This window comes from Barbatula barbatula, assembly GCF_947034865.1.
Source record: "Barbatula barbatula genome assembly, chromosome: 3".
NCBI lineage: Eukaryota > Metazoa > Chordata > Actinopteri > Cypriniformes > Nemacheilidae > Barbatula > Barbatula barbatula.
Window position 1 is genome coordinate 21996063 of NC_136764.1, and position 20788 is coordinate 22016850.

Below are 20788 nucleotides of genomic sequence, written 5' to 3' on the forward strand. Positions count from 1 at the left end.
TCTGTTGCCTACTTTAATGTCCGCTCATTGCAGTCACAGAGAATAAGTACAGAGTACATCATGTTTTTTTGATATTGTGTTTTTTATAAACAGTATACTCCTATTTATATGCACCATAAATTATTTCACATATTACACATGTTAAAGATGTATGATGTATATAGATGTTTCGTAAGTGATGCCATCTAGTGGATGGAAAACAATCTACACAAGTCGTGACTGGCTGGGGTTGCAATTCCAATATTCATGCCTGTCTTTTTTAACGTTTAAATCCAAACACACGCAACTACAAGTCACAATATGAGTAGTTTCTGTCACAGTAATAAATACGATAAAAAAACTAAATTGAAACTTACAGCAATATTCGAAACCTTCATAAAACGATACGAAACAGAGATTTTATAATGAATGTTAATTTGTTTAATGAATGTCACGTAATGTCACCTTGAGTCATTTTTTCACCATCAACAAATCGTTGTGTACAGCTAAACAACTTTTAAAACGCGGTAAGAGGCAGCTCTTCTGAAAACTGCAGTACCCATAATCCCTGAGCGTACGGAAGTACTCGTAGGTGTTTTGGACAGTGTTTTCATACTTTGTGTTCCGTGTTTTGAAGACCAGTAATAACAGGTAATTTGTATTTATAAGATCCCATCAAAGTTTACAGCATTTAATCTGGATGTGGTTCTCCTCGTTAGCACTTTGTTATGTAACGTCAGCGTGTAATATGTCTGATGAAATTGCCAGACGTGACAGAATGCGGAAGTGTTTTTGGTTCTTATGGCATCACTTGTTTCAACTAAAGTAATTTGCCGACGTGCTTTTCGCAAACGTAAATTACATCATATATTTACCTTTAATATTAAGTGTATGTTCCCTAGACAACAGATCGTCATGCTGACATGCAGGTTGGACGTCCCTGCACGTGCGCCATGAGCCAGAGCAAAACATCCCAGTCCAAACCATGAATGAAAATGTGAACTCTAGTTGTGATTCCGGTATCCAGCGTCAGTGCAAAAAAGCCAAGAAGGATGATGGGTATGCTTAATTTACATATAGAGATCATTTGAAATAAACTGATGCATGTTTGCATGCTATTTTGTCATATAAAATAATCAGTGTCCACTCTTTGATCAAACCAAAGCACACAAGGTCAGCAAGTAGATGTGAAGGACCAAGCTGTTGAAAAGAAGACATACCCTCTTGGACCTGACAGAAGAACTGAGCTCACCCCCACTATGCATGGATGTGATTCAGAAGCAAGATCTACTCATGACAGTCATCCATCCCAGCAACATCTGATGAGCTCATCGGTCGATGAAGATGATAAAGGGTATCCTTGTCAACCTAATTGTTTACATACTATAAACACGCACAGGACAATGCGACAGCATGTCTGCGTCTTAGGCATTTTTAAGGAGTTTTGTTTGCTTGTATTTTGTGACTGATTATTGCAAGTCTTGTGATCTGTAGTGACTTTGACCTGTACAGAGCAGAAGAGGAACTAGTGGAGGAACTGAAGCATAAGTATCAGTCATACCCAGGTATTGCTGTTTCTGAATGGCTTTGTCTTTAATGTGATTGATGTCTCATTTAGTGGTGTCTTTTGTTCCATCAGATCCTCCTGGTGAAAGTCAAAGCAGCGTGTCAGCTCCTGAGGACATTCAGACCTACAGTGAGAAGGAGTGGAAAGGCAACACTTCCAAAAGTCGTCTTATCCGAAAGGTCAGCCTGTTGCTTGTCTCTCACATTGCTCACGATTTGTATTTGTCTTTAGTCAAATAGACGATCACTCATTCTGTATTGTAGGGATATGACATTATAGCCAACAAGTTCACTCTACGCCTTGTAAGAGGTGATAACTACTGTGCTTTGAGGGCGACGCTCTTCCAGGTGCTCAGCCTGTCCAAGCAACTTCCTGTCTGGTTAGGAGAATCTGACATCACTGAGGTCATTTGCTTTTCGTGAACTTTAGACGCATTAGACTTCACCTATTGGTACAGTACTTACATATTCTGTATTTGCAAAGAGAATTCAACAGTTTGTCATGAAATTGATTGTTTATGTAAAACAAACTAAGATGGACACATTATAATGTGGTGCATTTTTCAATGTTTTCTGTCATAGTGGCCAAAACGAGTGAATTCTAATGGGGGTATAATAAAGGAATGGCGATTTCCATTAGAAAGCAGGAAGGGCAAAGTCGAGATGTTAGAACAATGTTTGAACCGTCTACGGAAAAGGGTAACACTTTTTTTTTGCTTTTTAACTTTTTGCTTTCCTGAAGCTCAGTGGTTAGAACATGGCACTAGCAATGCTAGGGGATGCACTAGGGGATTGCACATACTTTGAAACAAATGTATTGTATAATGCAATGTAAGTCGCTTTGGATAAAAGTGTCTGCCAAATGCGTATATGTAATACGCATATTGGTTTGTGTTCAGTGGCAGGAGGCTGTTCAGTGTAAAAGTCTCCAGGAGAGGGAACGCATGTGCCAGCAGGTGTTCGTCGGTCAGGAGGAGGAGTATGAGCTTCTGGAAGCTCTGAAGTTCTTGATGCTGAGGACCGCCATTCTGCTGCACGCAGTTATGACAAAGGGCTCTGATGTACCAGAGTTCTGCTGGCTTCTTTTTGCTCGTGACTCTTCCAAATGCCCCAAATCTCTCCTCATTAACCACCTCAGACACGTAGGCTTCAATGGCGGGCTGGAACAGGTTGGCATACTGCTACTTTTCATAATCTTTATATAATCTTGAACTTGTTGATTTTAAATTGTTGAAGTGTGTTGCTCACTAGGTCTTGTGATGTTATTTAGGTGGAGATGTGCCTCTTGGGTCATTGCCTACAACAGACGATCCAGGTCTATCGGCTTTACAAATATGACACAGAGGAGTTCATCACGTACTACCCCAATGACCATAGGGAGGACTGGCCTTCTCTGTGCTTGCTTACGGAGGATGACAGACACTATAATGCGCTTGTACCAAAAAGATCCACTAACTTTGATGAATGTGGTAGGCCAATGTGGAAGCAACCTTCAGAGGGACAATCACACGAAACTACACGTTTGTAAAGTCAATGGCAGCCCTTCAAGGTTTCCACAACTCAGGAGTTACAATCCACCGTGTCTACTGGATTTTGTTTGTTTTAGATTTAAACATTTATTTATGAATATTATACAGTTCTGTGGTTGTTTTACGAAACATTTCAATTTTAAATCAAAAGATAAACTGATACATTTATAAACAAATTCTTTGCAACTGTTTTACCGCTGCATCTCCGGCTGGTATGGGAGAAAGAATAACAAAGTTAATAATTGCTTTTCATATTGTACAGTAATTAAATTAAACAGTGATTGTAGACTTTTTTTAAAGCTCTTTATGTCTTCACAGATGTCAGTATCTCAGCTTTAGTTTAACTATTTATTTAGCGTCCAGTGCAATTTTCAAAAGCAAGGAGAGGAAAAGTTCAGAAGGCTAAGTCCAAGATATACGATAGGAAGAACAATAGAAACTCACAAAATGACAGTTTTCAAGACATACACATAATAGATACAAATTTAAAAACATTTACAACTTGAATCTTCCTTCAACAGCTCACGGATCAATGATTTAAAAGTACACGTTTATTCCAAAGTCTGCATCTACAAATCATTTTGTAAAACATTCCAATCGTTGAGAGCAGCATAACGAAAATATTGTTTTCACAGATGGCACTGAAAGAATATGCAAGTCTTGCAAACATTAAGAATAAGAACCCTAAATGTTTTATTTGGTGAAAGATATGATGGCAACTGTCTAAAACCAAACCAAAGTAAAACCAGTCCTCAAGCCTGCGTATAATGATGGCCAACATACTACGGTTTGCAATGATGAGTTTTAAAATTACAGTTTGTTATGAACCTAAGAGTATCCTGATAAAGAGTTACATTAGAAACAGCCGCAGGGCCATAATTCATATAGCATAGTGTTGCGTGCAAACATTACATCTGAATAACACCATCTCAGATTGTTCAGTGAATGTTTTATTAGGGAAAATATAACATGAACTACATACTATAGCATAATATAAGTCTTATACGACTGCTGCACATGCTGCTGTCTTCTCAGGTAAAACCCGATATATAAAATAAGGTTGTCATGTATGTCAGTGCACAATATATTTCAATTGAAAAGGTTAGTGGGGAATCAAATTTAAATGTAGGTAATGTTTTCTGTTTTGAAAGGTATTTTTATATTGTAAAAATCAGTTTGTTACCTCCGATTATATATGATCAAGCTGATATTTAAATGGGATGAACTATTTATCATTATAGCCTTATATATTAGTTAATGTCCATCATTATAGATATAGCCTCGTGATGAATATGGACTAAAGTGCCATATAAAAAGAATAAAACTGCATTTAAATACATTGTTATATTGCTATAAAACAGATCTTTTACTTTAAAATTAATACAATTAAAGTGACAGTTCATACAAAAATGAAAAATCTGTCTTTTTTACTCACCATCAGGTTGTTTCAAAGCTGTATGAATGTCTTTGTCCCGATGAACACAGGGAAAGATATGTGGAACATCATCCACTGCCATAGTAGGAAAAAGATATGGCATTATTTTTGTTGGGTTAAACACGATGAGATATTTTGAAGAATTAAGGAAAACAAAGAGTTCTAGGGCTCCTTAGACCATCCCATTTAATTCTTCCTACTATGGTTGTCAACGGTGTCCAGGAACTGAACGTCACTATCATTCTTCCAAACATCTTTCTCTGTTTTCATCGGAACAAAGTCATTTACACGGGAATTAAATGACGTAAGGGTGAGTAAATGCTGACTGTCCTTCGGCGCCACCTACTGGACTGCACATGTGTTTGAGCGTCGTTAAATTTAAACCTAATGTTCATTTAATATCGACTCTTTTTGTCGGACAGTTGCGGGTCCCGCTGTGTGTTTTGTGTAGGGAGGTCTCTCTGCACGCAGCAGGTGACGTATACACGAGGAGTGGCTTTTGTGTAGCCTATCGTCCGACCCCCACGTGTTGTTAAGGAAGGATGATGATTTAAGTAGTACGGTTAACCGAGTGGCCATCTACAGGAGAATATAGCGAATCGCTCCGATAACCGCCGCAGCGACTCCGTTATATCGCGGCAGGTCGGCCGATCATATGCGTTTTTTGCCTTTCCACCGATGGGTGAACAATGGAGAAGCCGCCAGCAGACACTCCTATTTTCCCCTGCACGGGATCATTGTTTATGATGCTGTTGTTGTGTAGGAGGACAGGGACGCACATCACCTCGGCGGATTTCTGCTAGAAACGCTCACAACACGACAGGCTGTGACCGGCCTCGCATCCTCCTCGATCCGAGCAGCTGATGCCGCTGCTCTCCTCCCGGCAAACATGGTGAAATTCCCAGCGCTCACGCACTACTGGCCTCTCATCCGATTCCTGGTTCCTCTGGCTATCACCAACATAGCCATCGATCTCGGCGAACAGGCAAGTGTGAACCGATGTAAAGATGCGTGTTGTCAGATTTGTTTTGCCTCCTCGTAACGCCGGACGCGTTTTTTCCTGGAGCTGCTGAACGCCGCAGCAATGGCATCCTTTGACGTGCGTATCTGTTAAACGTATCAATCCAGTGGATTCATATATTTGACAGAATATTGCAGTGGTGTGTATGTATTGCTTGGTTCGTTCTGTCGGGATATTTATCCAGTGGTCCTTTGTAAACAGAACTCACCGTAACAAACACCATGAGCCGATCAGCTGTGTGTTCATGCAGCCGTCCAATAACGTGTTACACTGAACAATGCAAATCCCGTTGACAGAGGGGAATGTGCACTTTCGGATGGGATGATTTTGTGTCGCCTTGTCACTTGAACTGGCTTTGTTTTTGTCAACCATTAACAAATATGCAGCTCGGCTTGATAGTGGTTTTATTTCAGCCATTACCTTTTTAAAACGGGTTTACTTCAAAACCCCAAACCTTTGGATAATAACACGAGTTTATCTCATTTTCTTACATTTTTCTGGCCTCTTTGTGTCACCGAATCAGACGAAAAAAACTATAACCCTGCACCTGGTTTTAATCTTTTAATGCAAAATCAAAAGTTGCATGCGATCAATTAGAAACATCGGATTAAACTGCAATATTTACCACAAGATAAACCGAGTTTATTGGACATTAAAGGCCATAACATTATTCGTTTCACATTTTGACAATTGTAACCTTACTGAAGAAAGTGTGCCGAACAATATTTCAATTCTGCTAGTGATTTCATTTTCTAAATAAAGTACAATAAAAGAAATATGATATGTTGTTGTTGTTATCTACTTAACACGGAATAATTCGTCCATCGTCCTTCCCAATTTACATTTTTCGGACTCAGAAAGGGGCAGAAAACGCGATCAGGACCTGAAATAGCCCGACTGCCTACAGTAACAGACAATCCTTATCTCTCTGCACATTGTTCTAAGGCGTTGGACAAAAATGGTCGGACACAGTCAGAAGTAGAGGGCAGATAAGGAAAAGTAGTTCACCTTCTCACGTCCATTTTCAACAGCTTGCTGCTTTCTATGAATAGTTGGATGAAGGTGTGAAAGGATAATGTAATAGATGTTAAATGCTGGTTAACACAAATGAAGTGTAAATGCCAACAAATACCAGTTGTTTTTACCAAGGGTAATCTGTCTGAGAGATGGTGGGCTGAAATAGTTCATATAATATTTTCTATAAAGGTTGACTACTTGCCTTTAGTCTGAATACAGCATTTTAGGACTGACTATGTACCATGCAAATGAAAAAAAAGAAATCGTTCAATATTTGTATCATCAAATTGTATAGTCTCAACAGGATCCACTAATAAATAACTAAAACACAAATGACATCCAGTTATATGATGTGTGCAGCAAACGTGGGAAATCGATACTTCTGACCTGAATATACGTAAATGTGTTGTCCTTCTGCTGAGTACAGAAATCATTCTGCCGGTTTAGAAGGACCGGAGATCAAAGGTTATTCAAATAGTAAAGTACTTTCTCAGCATTTTCCATTAGCTGTGACATCTGACACATTTCCAAGTCTCATGAGTTTAATGGGGATATATACTGGCATGAGTGCCATTTGAGAGCAATGTTTAGTGTTTTATTATGACTGTACAATCCGCCAATGGAATTCTTCACAGTGCTGCATTAATGTGTCGCAAGTATGACGCTACACCTGTTGATGAAAAGTATAACCATTACCTCCAGTGCTTGGTGTTGAATCTTTCTGTCTTGGGATACATCACACGTGACAAAGTGTCATGTATGGGTTTGTGGTCGTGTGTGCTACGTGTAGGAAATGGTTTTCAATCTTTCTCAGGGTGGCATTACCATGACAGGCATTTAGTCAACTGACACCACGGTAGTGTATCGTTGTGTATAAAACAATATGTATTAGTATAATGCTTAAAAAGAGATCATGGTCTGAGCAATCGGTGTAACTTTTTTTCCAGGCTTTGAACAGGGGCATAGCGGCGGTCAAAGAAGATGCGGTGGAAATGCTGGCCAGTTATGGCCTGGCTTACTCCCTCATGAAGTTCTTCACGGGCCCTATGAGCGACTTCAAGAACGTAGGGCTGGTGTTTGTAAACAGCAAACGGGACAGAACCAAGGCGGTCCTCTGCATGGTTGCTGCAGGAACTGTGGCGATCATTTTCCACACTCTCATTGGTAAGTCTATCATACGCATTTGTTCTTGTCTTTTTATGTCTTTGTTCAATTCTTTATGGAGAACAACTCTGTTTGGTGGGTTGTTTTAACAAACGGTTGGGTCATAATGAAAGAGTCCTGGTGAGCAGTTTTGTGGTTTGGAACCATGTCTACTAGCTTTGAAGACATCTACTGTACATTCTAGCCATTCCTACAACTTATAACTCGACAAATCAATCACACGTAGATTTAACATTTAAGAAAAACTGTTGTGTACCAACAGCCTATGAGCTGTCTTAGTAAAGAGATGATAATTTTATTACTATACATGTAATTGTCACGGTTGTGTGGACAGAACCCAAGCACAGGCAGCAGTGTTAAATAACAAAACTTTATTTAAACAAAGACCCTCGATGGGGAAAACATTAACTAAAACAAGACAAGAATGTAAACTAAAACTTTCCACAAGGGGAACAAAACAACAGGGTAATAAGAATAATAAATAAACTAGAAGTCCACAAACTTAGAACAGGAACAAGATTATCCATGAACAGGTACAATCCAACAAGGTGACTTCAACAGGGATGACGATAACATATAATGACAATGAACCAACAAGGGACAGAGGGAAAACTGGGGCTTGATAAAGGGAAACACTAACAAGGACTGATGACACAGGGAGAGTGGCCACAGGTGACAAGGATGAAACACTAAGGGAAAGCTAACAGGAGGATTGCACGAGGCAGGTGAGGGGACTGAAACACTAAGGAAAAGATGGATCAGGGCTGGAGACAAGACTAACACTAATGGACCGCTAACCGGGGAAACAAGGGGGCGGGACTAAAGGACGCGACACTGGAGAGAGAGCATGGCTTCTTAAACCAAAACAATGCTCTTTCTCCACACAAAACACATGGGACTGACATGATCCTGCCACAAGACTCGAAAACCAAGACAAGGAGAGGCAGGATCATGACAGTAATTAAAATCTTTAGTTTTTTAATAGGAGATATAGGACTTAAAACTGTGGTTATCAAATGTTTTCTTTGGTTCTTTAAAGTGATAGTTCACCAAAAATAAAAGGAACATTCTTTCGTCATTTTTTCATCCTCATGTCATTCCAAACCTGAATGACTTTCTTTCTTGTGCAGAACACAAAAGAAGACATTTTCAAGATACTGACCCCGATTGACTTCCATTATATAAACACAAAACCATTGTTACATTTGTCAAAATATCATCTTTTGTTTTCCATAGAATTCATATACAGGTTCTGAATGACATGAGGGTGAATAAAGGATGACAGAACCTGAATTTTTTGCTTAACTATCCCTTTGGGCAGTTGTCATACCAAATATTTACTGAATGATTTTGTTAAAATATGCTAAAGCATGACTCCACAAAGGACCAATAGGTTACAAAAAGGTCTGTTCCTTGTACCCTCTCTCAAATAAACTATCCAAACTTTCCCTCACATACTTTATTTTCAGTTATTTGTTCATCCATATAATTATATCGTGTAAAACACAGCGTCCCACGCAGCAGAAAATAAATGCAGTTTCGCCACCCATACTTACCGAATTACAAATATCTATGTTGATCGGACTGTGGTTAAAAAGTTCCAGTTATCTTAAAGGGATAGTTCACACAAAAATAAATATTCTGTCATCATTTAATCACTGTGGAACACAAAAGGAAATATTTTGAGAAGTCTATTTGTGGTTTTCTCTATACCATGGGAGTCCATGGAGGCCGGTGTGGTTTGGTTACCAACGTTCTTCAAAACGTCTTTTGTGTTCTGCAGAAAAACTTAAATCATACAGGTTAGGAATGACATAAAGGTGAGTAAATAATCATCTCGGGGTAAACTATCTAAACAGTCCAAATCATCTAAACTAATAAATAAAAGTTGAGCAACTGAAAGAAATTTCTACTAACACATGTGAGTTGACCTACTAGGGCCCGAACGCATTTGCATTTACGCAAATAACTATTTTCATACAGAGCAAGAACTCAGAATCAAAGCCCACTGCTTGCCCATGAACAAAATAGTCACAGAATTTCTGAATGTTGCCACGGCAACATGATGGATATAGGATACAACTTAACAACCTGAATGGGGGCATGAATTTTTAACCAGAGTCACCACCACCACCTGTCCACGGTATTTAATGATGTGCTTTTAAATAGTGTGTGTTAGCATACCAGAGTGACCCTCCATCATCTTGACTGTGTTCTCAGAATGCCTCACACACACACAGTTAAATGCCAGTGAGCTCACTAACAGTCAGTTTGATAGAGCCGAGCCTTCCATCTGTCCACTGCAAGCATGCTAGATGGAAGAAACAGACATGCTAACAGTCATATATCATGTGTTTGTTACTGTGTATTAAACGGTAGTATATGTACAGTATTAAAATGACGTATTTCTGTTGTGTTTAGCCTATACAGAGCTGGGCTATTACATCATCAACAAACTGCATCATGTGGATGAGTCTGTGGGGAGTAAAACTCGGAGGGCGTTCTTTTACCTGGCTGCTTTTCCTTTACTTGATGCCGTGGTGAGTGACATCACTACCCTCCTGCGTATGTGTATGCATTTGTAACATTTTCTCTCCTGACCATCAAATTGGCCCGACTGCCTGGCACAGATGGACAGAGAGGAGTGTGTGTGCGTGTGGCAAGGCTTCAGAGCTTATTTAGATCTGGGAAAATGTCAAGCTCCTTTGGGTGGACAACAGTTACCCACGCAGAACATCTCGGAAGTTTTTTTTTGGAAAAAGATGATTGTTGTACTGTTAATCTCTAAAGAGTGTTAATAAACAATAACAAAATTATCATATTAAGTGCACTTGTCAAAGGCAAAGTTCGGCTAGATTTTCAGTGTTCTCCTAAAAGGTATTGAATGTGATGTGTGTAATTTTTGAGGATCTGTTGACAGAAAAACAATAGCTCTATGTCTTCAGAGGTGTATGAAGAGCTTAAATAATGAAGCGTTATGTTTTTATTACCTTAGAATGAGCTTTTTCTTTCTACATACACCGCGGGTCCCCTTTCACGGTATTCGCCATGTTGTTTTTACGGTAGCCCTAAACGGACAAACTGCTCTACAGAGTGCGTGTACTAAATACTTGATCGCTTTCGGGAAAGAAGCAAAAACGTGACGACATCTTCGTTCTGTGTCAGCCACCGTAGTGCTTCGAAACTAGAAGGGGGAGGGGTGGAGTGAGCCTTTAGTTGCAATTTGCAACCTCACAGCTAGATGTCGCTAGCTTTTATACACTGGACCTTTAAGTAAAAAATATGCTATAAATATAATACAACGTTATTTTAAAAGCTTGCAATCATAACAACATAAAAACATTATAATGTAAAACGCTCTCCTGTCTGTCTATTCTGCTCCATCTGGCTTTGACCTATAAATGTTTGAAGGCCTTTGGTTTAGATTGCACAAAATGTGATTGTAAATCATGCCTGTGTTCTTTTAGGCCTGGACTCATGCCGGAATCCTTCTGAAGCACAAGCACAGTCTCCTGGTGGGATGTGCCTCTATCTCTGATGTCATTGCACAGGTAAGAATCTGATTCATCAAATCAAGTTTGTTTAATTTCCAGTTATATGATTGAAAAATAATTGTAATTCTGTAATAATACATTTGAATTTAATGAGTAGCGAATTCGATTTTAATTGTGAGTGCATCGTATGACTGAGAATGAGATGTAGCATGTGAAGTAGTCTCAGTGGACTCTGCAGTCGCCTTAAGAAGAGCTTTACTTGCTGTCATTGTAATCCATTTACACAGTAGTCTCTCTCTCTCTCTCTCTCTCTCTCTCTCTCTGTAGATTGTTTTTGTGTCCATTTTGCTCCACAGTCATCTGGAGTGTGTAGAGCCCTTGTTGATTCCAATCCTCTCTCTATATATGGGAGCCTTTGTACGCTTTACTATTGTTGGTTTGGGCTACTACAGGAGCATCCATGACAACATCCCAGACTCAAGCGGGCCTGAGGTTGGGGTACGCTCAAACTGTTCAACTGTTCAAATCTTTTAATCTACTTGCTTAAGAATCACAACTACAATTATTTTTTTAATACATTTTGTCTTGCTTTGCAAATAAAACGTGCGTATTGGTGTTTTGTGTAATAGGGAGATGCCACTATTAAAAAGATGCTAAGCTTTTGGTGGCCGCTGGCTCTGATTCTGGCGACGCAGCGGATTAGCAGGCCTATCGTCAACCTGTTTGTGTCGCGAGATCTGAAAGGAAGCACAGCTGCCACTGAGGTTAGCATGTCCTTGGACAAACAAAGGGCATATGCCGCTACAGTATTGTATTACTTTCATATATATAATACATACATACATTTTTATTTTTGTTATATAGTCTTTAGCTCTCAGCCACAAACAGGCATCTGTATTGTACAGGAAAGATTTGACCTATTTTGACTTTTTTAAGCACTAGCATTGATGTCAAATGCATATGAAGAGTTTGGTTTCCAAATGAAACAATGGAGAACCAAACCCTTCATATAGTGTCTATACATTGTATTGTAACTTTAATCTTGCTCTGTTTTTCAGGCTGTGGCAGTTCTTACTGCAACATATCCGGTGGGTCATATGCCGTATGGCTGGCTAACCGAACTCCGAGCTGTTTACCCTGCGTTTGACAAGGCGAGTGCTGCTGTTGTTCTCTCACAAACTAACTTAACCACCCAAGGTCTAATGACTAATAATCATCCTTCGCATATATCATTATATGAAATTACACCTCTGCATCATCTCTTCCTGATATCCTGCCCAAAACCTGAGAAATGAGAGTCACTGTGCCTGTTTATTTATACCAGGGTGTCTGAAGTTGTCACATAACCTTAAGGGATTACACAAATGGTTTATATATTTTTAAGTGTGCTGCTGTAATAAGTCTATTAGTTTGCTATCCACCATGACAGAATTTTGGGAAGTGGGTTCCCAGGTAATTACAACAGATGCATTGTGGTACACTGTTATATTTGGACCCACAGGGGATGTTCTCTAGCTAATCGTATTTAATTTGGATAAAGATGATCTACATGCTAGATACCTTCACAGTACAACTATCTTGTATTCATTTGTACATTAATGTGCATGTTTTCATCAAAAACCTTTTTTAAGGATACTCTTTTTTTTTAAATATTTTTCCAGTGTAAATTGCTTTTATTTCATCTGCTCTTTCTCTTTGCTTTTTCATACTTTAGAGCCCAAGCAACAAGTTGGCCAGCAGTGGTACAGGTGTGACAAAGTCCCACATCAGGCGCTTCACTTTTGCGTGTTTGGCTCTTTCTATAACAGTAAGTTTATTAACTAAAGCACGTGCGCACACATTGCCAAGAAAACACAGACATTGGTTTCGCTTACCGCGTGCGGTTCATGTCCACAATCTTTTAGCGCTGGGACCGCCGCTCCATCTATCAGTTTCAAACGATCTCCAAATCCAGCGTTAAATCCGCCGTTTATATAACATTCATCACCCAAATGCAGCGAGCAAACAATACAGCTGAACTTCGAACATAGTTCTCTCTCTCTCTCCTGCACACTAGTGAAAGTGACTTGTGCGCATGCTTCTTCTCCCGCTCTCCATGGTTGATGTGTGGGCGTGCCGTATGCTTTTCCGGAAGAATTGTCCAATAAGTTGTTACGTTACGATGTTTTATGTTCGAAAACAACTTTCTGAAACCTGTTAGAACACTGGGGGAGTGCATCGAGCACAGAAATCCTATGTTAACATGGTCAAACTTGGACACGTTGACCATGTTTAGGATGAGAAGACAGCATGGCCTCCTGAGTAAACTTTATTTGTCCCTTTCTGATATTTTAAACGTATTTTTAATCCTCTGTATTCAAAATGCTAAAAAATCACACTGGGCTAGTATCTAGCTAACAGTCATAAAAGTCTCAAGCCAGGCTGAATTTAAAGGACTAGTTCACTCAAAAATGACAATTCTGTCATCATTTACTCCCCCTTGGGTTGTTTTAAACCTGTATAAATGTCTTTGTTCTGTTAAACACAACGATAGATACTTGTAAGAATGTTAGCAATGTTCAGTTCTCTGACATCATCCACTTTGTTCTATTGATCACAAAGTGAAACATTTTGAAGAAGCACCTTCGGCTACCATTTCATTTGACCTATTGTGGCAGTCAACGATGTCACAGAATCGAAACATTCTTCCGAATATCTTTCTCTGTGTTCATCAGACCAAAGTTATTAAAACAGGTATGAACTGACAGGAGGCTGAGTAAATGATGACAGAATTTTCGTTTTTGGGTGAACGATCACTTTAAGGAGACTGTGTGTTGTCGTCAGACTGAATGATTTATTTATGCTCTCTGCCCGTACAGGGTAACATCTTCCCTCCCTGACCTAGATTAAAACCTGGCCACTATCACACTACACTGATCATATTTATGTTGACATTTCGCTTGTTTCCCAGTGAGACAATCATATCACTATATGAATATGTGTCACTCATAGTGGGTGTGCTCTGTTTAATCCTTTATGGTTATGTCCAGATGGCCCCCTCTATCGGAATACGGCATAAATGCTCTGCTACAGAGAAGCACTGGGGTTGCTTAGGAATTCTTTATTCTAGGCATCTCGTTTCTGTGTCAATATTTTTCTTAGTAACAGTTGCACTTGATTGATGGTTGGCTTGTGTTGTTGATTGGTATCATAACGTTAAGTCATTATCGGATCAGCTCATGGGTTTTGCTTTAAGCTGCTCGGGTCAACATGTCTGTGCAGTGCAGAAACACTTACCATTCCAGCGCTCTTTTAGATTCCAGAGGCTCTTCTGGTGTTGAAGTGCACCCAGATGAATGTAAGCAGTAAAAAATATATATGTTCTTTAAACAAATAAGGTAAACTGTTGTAACAGAGCGATGCTAAGTGAAGGATACATGTTTACAGACACATGCTTGCTTGATGATACGATGATATGCCATGAGACTCCATTTTAACATAACCAACTTTTTACATTTACATTTATGCATTTGGCAGACGCTTTAATCCAAAACGACTATCATTGCATTTTCCTATACATTTGTTTCTCAGTATGTGCAATCCCCTGGGATCGAACCCACGACCTTGGCAATGTTAACTGAGCTACAGGAAAGTCAATGTTAATTTAACATTAAGAAAATTACTCATGATTTAAGACTTGTTATTATAAATAATCTGTGGAATTAAGGCAAATATAACAAAGTTCAGTGTAGTTTATTCATTTAACTTGTTGGGGGATTTTAACATATTTCTAAAAACGCAACTACCCATACACAGTGGCGGATTTAGCAAATTAGGGGCCCAAGGCGAAGGTGTGTATGGGGCCCCACTATCCGATCTTTAAAAGAGAACGAAAAATGTTTTCTTCAAAATGAAGTTGGAAAGCAGAGAACACACTAAGTGTACCACTAGTAGTCACGATGGAACCCGATAGAGAATAAGGTTTCAGATAACACGTCTTTGCCAAAATACCAGGAAAACTATTTTTTTAAGATCAACATCAATATAACATTTACAAAATACAGGATATTCTCAGTGAATTGACATTACATATGAGATTGAACATTTCTACAAACAAACCTATGTACATGATACATGATAGGGAGAAAAAAAATGTAATCTGATGCTGCACAAAAACTAACAATGCATAAAATGTTGTTACTAATCTTTCACATGTCCAAGACTGTGATAAAAGGTCAAAAAATCCAGTCCACAATCACTTTTTATATTGAAAATCAGTTTTTGAAAAAAATCATTGGCAATAAAAGAGTAAAGATCCGGGATTTTTCCTTAAAAATTTAGCAGTTTTGATCAGGACTGAGGTTGATTAACAGATTTATGCCCAAAAATTTGAAACCAAATATTAATCTGATTTTTACAGAAGTTTAATTGAGTGGATGTTTTCATCCCGAACATAACGAAAGGGTTGTGAATTTGCTCAGTGTATTGTGGAGTTTTTTGAAAAAAATTCAAAGCATTTTCCCAAAATATGTGTCAAAATAAGATTTGTCACCAAAAATCATTCCATTTATTGTGACACGGAGAAAGTTGTGGCCAAATTAAGACTCAACAGTAACACATAGTGGATGAAAACATCCCCAACATAACATAAGGGTTAAATGAGCTTTTTCTGTAGTAACGTTATTTACTTCACCACAAAATATATTTTATCAGTGTAGGGCTGTGGCTATTACTAGCAAAACTAGGCGGTCGACTCACTAAAGCCCCATCATCGTCATCATCAGTGTCAAAGTGGCCATCACTGGACAACTCTTCCACCTCATCTGTGTCAATGTCATTAACACTGTCGCCGGTGACAGCGGGCGGCAACAACGTGAAGTCCTCTTCAATTTATTATTGGTTAAAGTTATTTAGCGCCACTTCACTGCTAGCTGCTGCTGCTGTACAGGCCTTTTCAACATTTTGACGTCGTTGTTGTTCCTGTCAGTATCCTCATCAACAGTACTAAAAAATTTGTTATCTTTGGCAGCGTTGCCAAGTATTTATCGCTGCCTTTTCGCTTTTTTCTTTTATTTGAGCCGCTTGGGTAAGATCGTTTCATTTTCGCGTTTATATTTGTCTTGATTCGTCTCTGTTTGTGTACATTCCCAGTCCTCCTGTCACGCTGTGTTTATCTTTCACACCGCATAGCGCGCACGGTTAAGGACTATCCTTTTGAAGTGTTCATGATGATAAGGTTTTTTATTTTATTTTTTAGGTTGGGGGCCCCCTGCTGGTAGGGGGCCCCAAGCAGCAGCCTACCTATGCCTCTATGTTAAGACCGCCTCTGCCCATACACACAACAAATGTACTATATACTGAAATTATTTATTGTGGTGTAAAAATGTCGGTGAGATGAATGATGTTCTTTCGTGTTGTGGTTTGCGGTTCAGGAATAATCACAGTTTGCTCTTTCTTCTTTGTGTTTTTCCAGCTCTGTTTTTTGGTGTTCTGGGCCCCACACATTTCTGAGAGGATTCTGATAGACATCATAGGAGTAGATCACGCCTTCGCTGCGCTCTGTGTCACCCCGTTACGGATTTTCTCCTTCTTTCCCATTCCAGGTAGAGCACTTTCTTTCAAACACAATTTTGTCAAACAAAAATGAGCTTCTGAGACTGAGAAGCCTGATTTCCCATTTGTTCTGGAAGATTTAAAAATAGGGAAAAGAAACATTACAAAAACATTGTTTTTCGAGCGATTTATTTTGAATCTGGGTCTGAATGAAGTACTTAACACATCAATAAAATGAGCTTTCCTTTTTTTGTAACTAGTGAAATAATATTCTGTCATTTTATGCAAGACTCTCGTAAGTCTTTATATAGTCTATATTTACATGAGCTGATGACTCCGTTGTTATCTTAACAGTAACAATTCGTGCTTACCTGACTGGTTGGCTCATGACCCTGAAGAAGACCTTCGTCCTGGCACCCAGCTCTGTTCTCCGCATTATTGTTCTCATCACAAGTCTGATAGTACTGCCTTACATGGGGTAGGTGGATTACATTTACAGTGCTGCGTATTGGAGACACTTCTGTTCAGACTCGCCTTCCGTGCATTCATATTTTTTGTACGTACAAACTACCGGGTGAGAAAGGTAAATCATGCAGGTCTATTTTATTTTTTACCACTCATATTTGACAGGGTACATGGGGCCACACTTGGAGTTGGATCGCTGCTGGCTGGTTTTATTGGGGAGTCTACTATGGTTGCAATTGCAGCTTGCTATGTGTATCGAAAACAGGTAAAATACATTGAGTCCATAGGTTTTATGTAAACTGCATATTGTTACTAACATGCTTTACCTTGGTTAGTAAATATCTTAAAAGATTACAGTGATGCAAGAATGAAAGTTCTGTCATCGTCTCACCCTCTTGTCATTTCAAACCTTTATGACTTTATTTCTTCCGAAGAAAGAAGATATTTTGAAGAAAGTGGCCAACCCCATTCCCTTATGTTATATGGATACAAAACCAAGTGAATGGGCAGCAACATTTTTCAAAATATCTTCTTTTGTGTTCTGCAGAAGAAAAAAAGTCATACAGGCTTGAAATGACAAGAGGGCGAGTAAATGATGATTTGGGTGAACTGTCACTTTCAGATTTATTCTAGATGCCGCGCTGAAACTAGCCATTCTTTTACTGTTAATATGACATCATTATATACTTATAAGTCATGTCTAACTCTTTAGAGTTAAAAGAGACGTTTTTTCTGTTTACAATATAAGTGGATTTTGATCGTGGATTGTTTACTTTTTTAAAGTAAAGAAAGCGTATGAGAGCATATTAAAAAACAAAATATAATGTAACTCTTTATTTGATAAAAGTCCTCTTTGATTCATTTGTGAAGGTTTACAATTGATCATCCATAACAGAAGATCAAGACCGCTATTTTCGAACAGTTCAAGATTTTCATTAAATAATGGATTATGTTTTAATTGTTTTTCACCAAACCTATTCGTTTGCCTTCGGGACACTTAAAATATACGTCTCTTTTGTTTGTATTGTGCCTCTTCATCCTTTTGAAGCTTGAGAAGAGGCTGTTACAATCGACTCCCATTGTAAACAGAAATAACTAAACAACACTTCATTTTGGATTCCCAAGAACAATGATTGCCATAGGGGGTTTGAATGAGGGTGGATAAATATTGACAAAACTTCTTTTTAGTGAACTAACAATCTTAAAACGCACATGCAGAAGAGGCCGGGCAATTTATCACATACGGAAGATCATACATAAACAGTATTGGAATAAATATCAAGTTTCCAGTCCGATAACACAAATATAATAAAAGGCAAACACAATAAAAACACATTGGATACATGAAGTCAAGGATCAGCTGTCAGGACATGTGTTTTTATAGATTTTTTTTAATGATCCATATGTGAGCTTCCCATTTTCACAGCATTTAGTATGACAACTATGCTGTTGAAAGTCTTTCTTACTTGATTTGTGTTTTATGAACAAGGTCTAGTCCGTTGAAAGAACAAAAATTATGTGCAGTTCAGTTACTTTAAGTCTTTGGGTTTGTCTAAATAGCCAATATTGACTTGGTTTTCTCTGTCCACACTGTAGAAGAAGAAAGACTCTGATGAAGTCCTGACCATGGACGATGAGGACTCCGCCCCCATGAATGAGGTCAGGGCCGGGACTCGCATGGATGACATCTCTGAGTTAAGAGAAGAGGATGAGGAAGAACTGGAGGAAGACTGACAGTGGATTCTGCGCTGAGCAGGATGCATTGTGGGAGTCTGGGCCCTTTTTTCTCGGGCAGTGTCGTCATTGCTTAATTTACCCCGCTGCTCTTTTCCTTCAGCCACAGTGGGAGAATGTCCAGTTTACCATTTCAGTGTGCACACAGTTTAAATAAACACACAGAGGGAGAGTTAGACATGATCATGATGAAGAGACCAGGTGTGCTCGGCAGCATATCCTTGTCGAAAAATCTTCACAGTAAATACACAGGCCTATAAACGTGTTCATTTCTTCCAGCTGCCATCAGGAGATTCCCGATGCAGGACAGTGAACATATTGATTTGTACCAAAGCAATGTTGTCATTTTTCTGTATGCTGATCTTCATTGCGCTGCCGTCCTACGCATTTTGAATCTTGAAAGGAAGGACGATACTACATGCCAAAACATCATCCGCTTGGAATGTTTTTCTTTCTTTTACTTCTGTAAAAAACAGAAGTGACAGTTCACTCACACTTTTTGGGGCTTTTATTAGTACAAGAAATTAATATCAACAGAGAATATACATATTAATATATATGGAGATTTTTATTGGAATTAAGATGGACATCTTAGAAAACAACAGTTTCAGAGTGACAAATGGGTGAAGTTTATGGGTTGTGAGAGGACCTATTTTTTTAATAATCCATGTGTTGTAGGTGTATAAAATATGATACATTTTGTACGAGTGATGTTCTGAACGGTGTATATGGAAGGAAACGGAAGAATTGGACTGTGTGTTTTCATAATTGTCTTTTGCAGTATTTGTATTATTTCTATTTAATTTGTATCTCAGGATGTTCGTGAAACTACACACATTAAGTAAGTCCAATTATTCATACTTCCCCTTTGATATGTTTTTTTAAAGATGCACAGCTATTAAGGAGGCCATAAGCTGTTTGTTTCATTTAGATTGTAGTGAAGTCTGGTTAAGCTTGTTTTGTATAGTGTGTTCTGAACAATGCAAAACTTTCACGATAGAACAAAACATTACAGTCTGGCGAAACAAAGTGTCCAGTCCTCTGTTATTAAACAGTGAAAATGTGGTTTAAAGTGGTCTACGAGGAGGTTCTTATGTTCAAGAAAAAAGTATGTTTGTCATTTTGACTTTAGTTGATCAAGGCATTGTTTTTTGCAACACTGCAATCTTGTTGTGAACATTTTGACTTTCTTAAACGATTAAAAAAACAGAAATGATACCTTAGATGCCACAAATACCAGCTAGCCCTTCAAAAACTGTTGAGGACATCAAAACCAAACGTTATGCCCTAAAGTTGAAAATGTAAACGGTGCAACGCCTCCCCCTATCGTGGGATATTGGTACTGCAGTGACTGATACACAGGATTAAAGGGTTACTTCACCCAAAAATGCTATCAATGCTGTCATCATGAACTCAAATCGGTATAAATGTATTTGTTCTGATGAACACAGAGAAATATGTTTAGAAGAATGCTTATAACCAGACAGATTTTGCCCCATCGAAGGCGTGTAAATGATGACAGAAGTTTTGGGTGAACTAAGGCAGCCGGGCTGTTTATGCATGATCAAAGAGCAGATCTGTCAGCATAATGCACACCCTATTACATATTCATATTTAAGAGCTCATTTTTTCAATGTCTGGAGGAACAGACACATTTTTATTTTATTTTAAAAGCACTTGAGAAAAGGGCGACTAATAATGGATTTTGCTAATATAATAACCCAGGTGGGAAAACATACAGATAAACCAAGTAACTGGGCGATATTTTGTATATCATTTAAATTTTCACTCAATGTTAGCTTCATTATATTAACCTTTTTTATTTGTTTACATGACACCAATTACTTATGAA

The 20788-nt window shown here is 38.6% G+C and overlaps 2 protein-coding genes across 2 annotated transcripts; both read left to right on the top strand.

Moving 5' to 3' along the window:
- The first annotated feature begins 536 nt into the window (after positions 1-536).
- On the top strand, positions 537-4479 carry otulinb (OTU deubiquitinase with linear linkage specificity b). The gene is made up of 9 exons (XM_079451523.1): positions 537-630; positions 882-1038; positions 1145-1333; positions 1474-1544; positions 1619-1725; positions 1810-1950; positions 2128-2244; positions 2445-2714; positions 2816-4479. Exons 2-9 carry the CDS (start codon positions 965-967, stop codon positions 3071-3073), a joined length of 1227 nt encoding a protein of 408 aa, XP_079307649.1. The 5' UTR covers positions 537-630; positions 882-964; the 3' UTR covers positions 3074-4479.
- Positions 4480-4816: 337 nt separating this feature from the next.
- ankhb (ANKH inorganic pyrophosphate transport regulator b) lies at positions 4817-20136 on the top strand. The gene is made up of 12 exons (XM_079451524.1): positions 4817-5494; positions 7495-7711; positions 10133-10251; positions 11179-11262; positions 11533-11703; positions 11835-11969; positions 12264-12356; positions 12920-13012; positions 16658-16787; positions 17092-17215; positions 17368-17467; positions 18799-20136. The coding sequence occupies exons 1-12, from the start codon at positions 5399-5401 to the stop codon at positions 18934-18936; spliced, it is 1500 nt and encodes a 499-aa protein (XP_079307650.1). The 5' UTR covers positions 4817-5398; the 3' UTR covers positions 18937-20136.
- Positions 20137-20788: the final 652 nt, after the last annotated feature.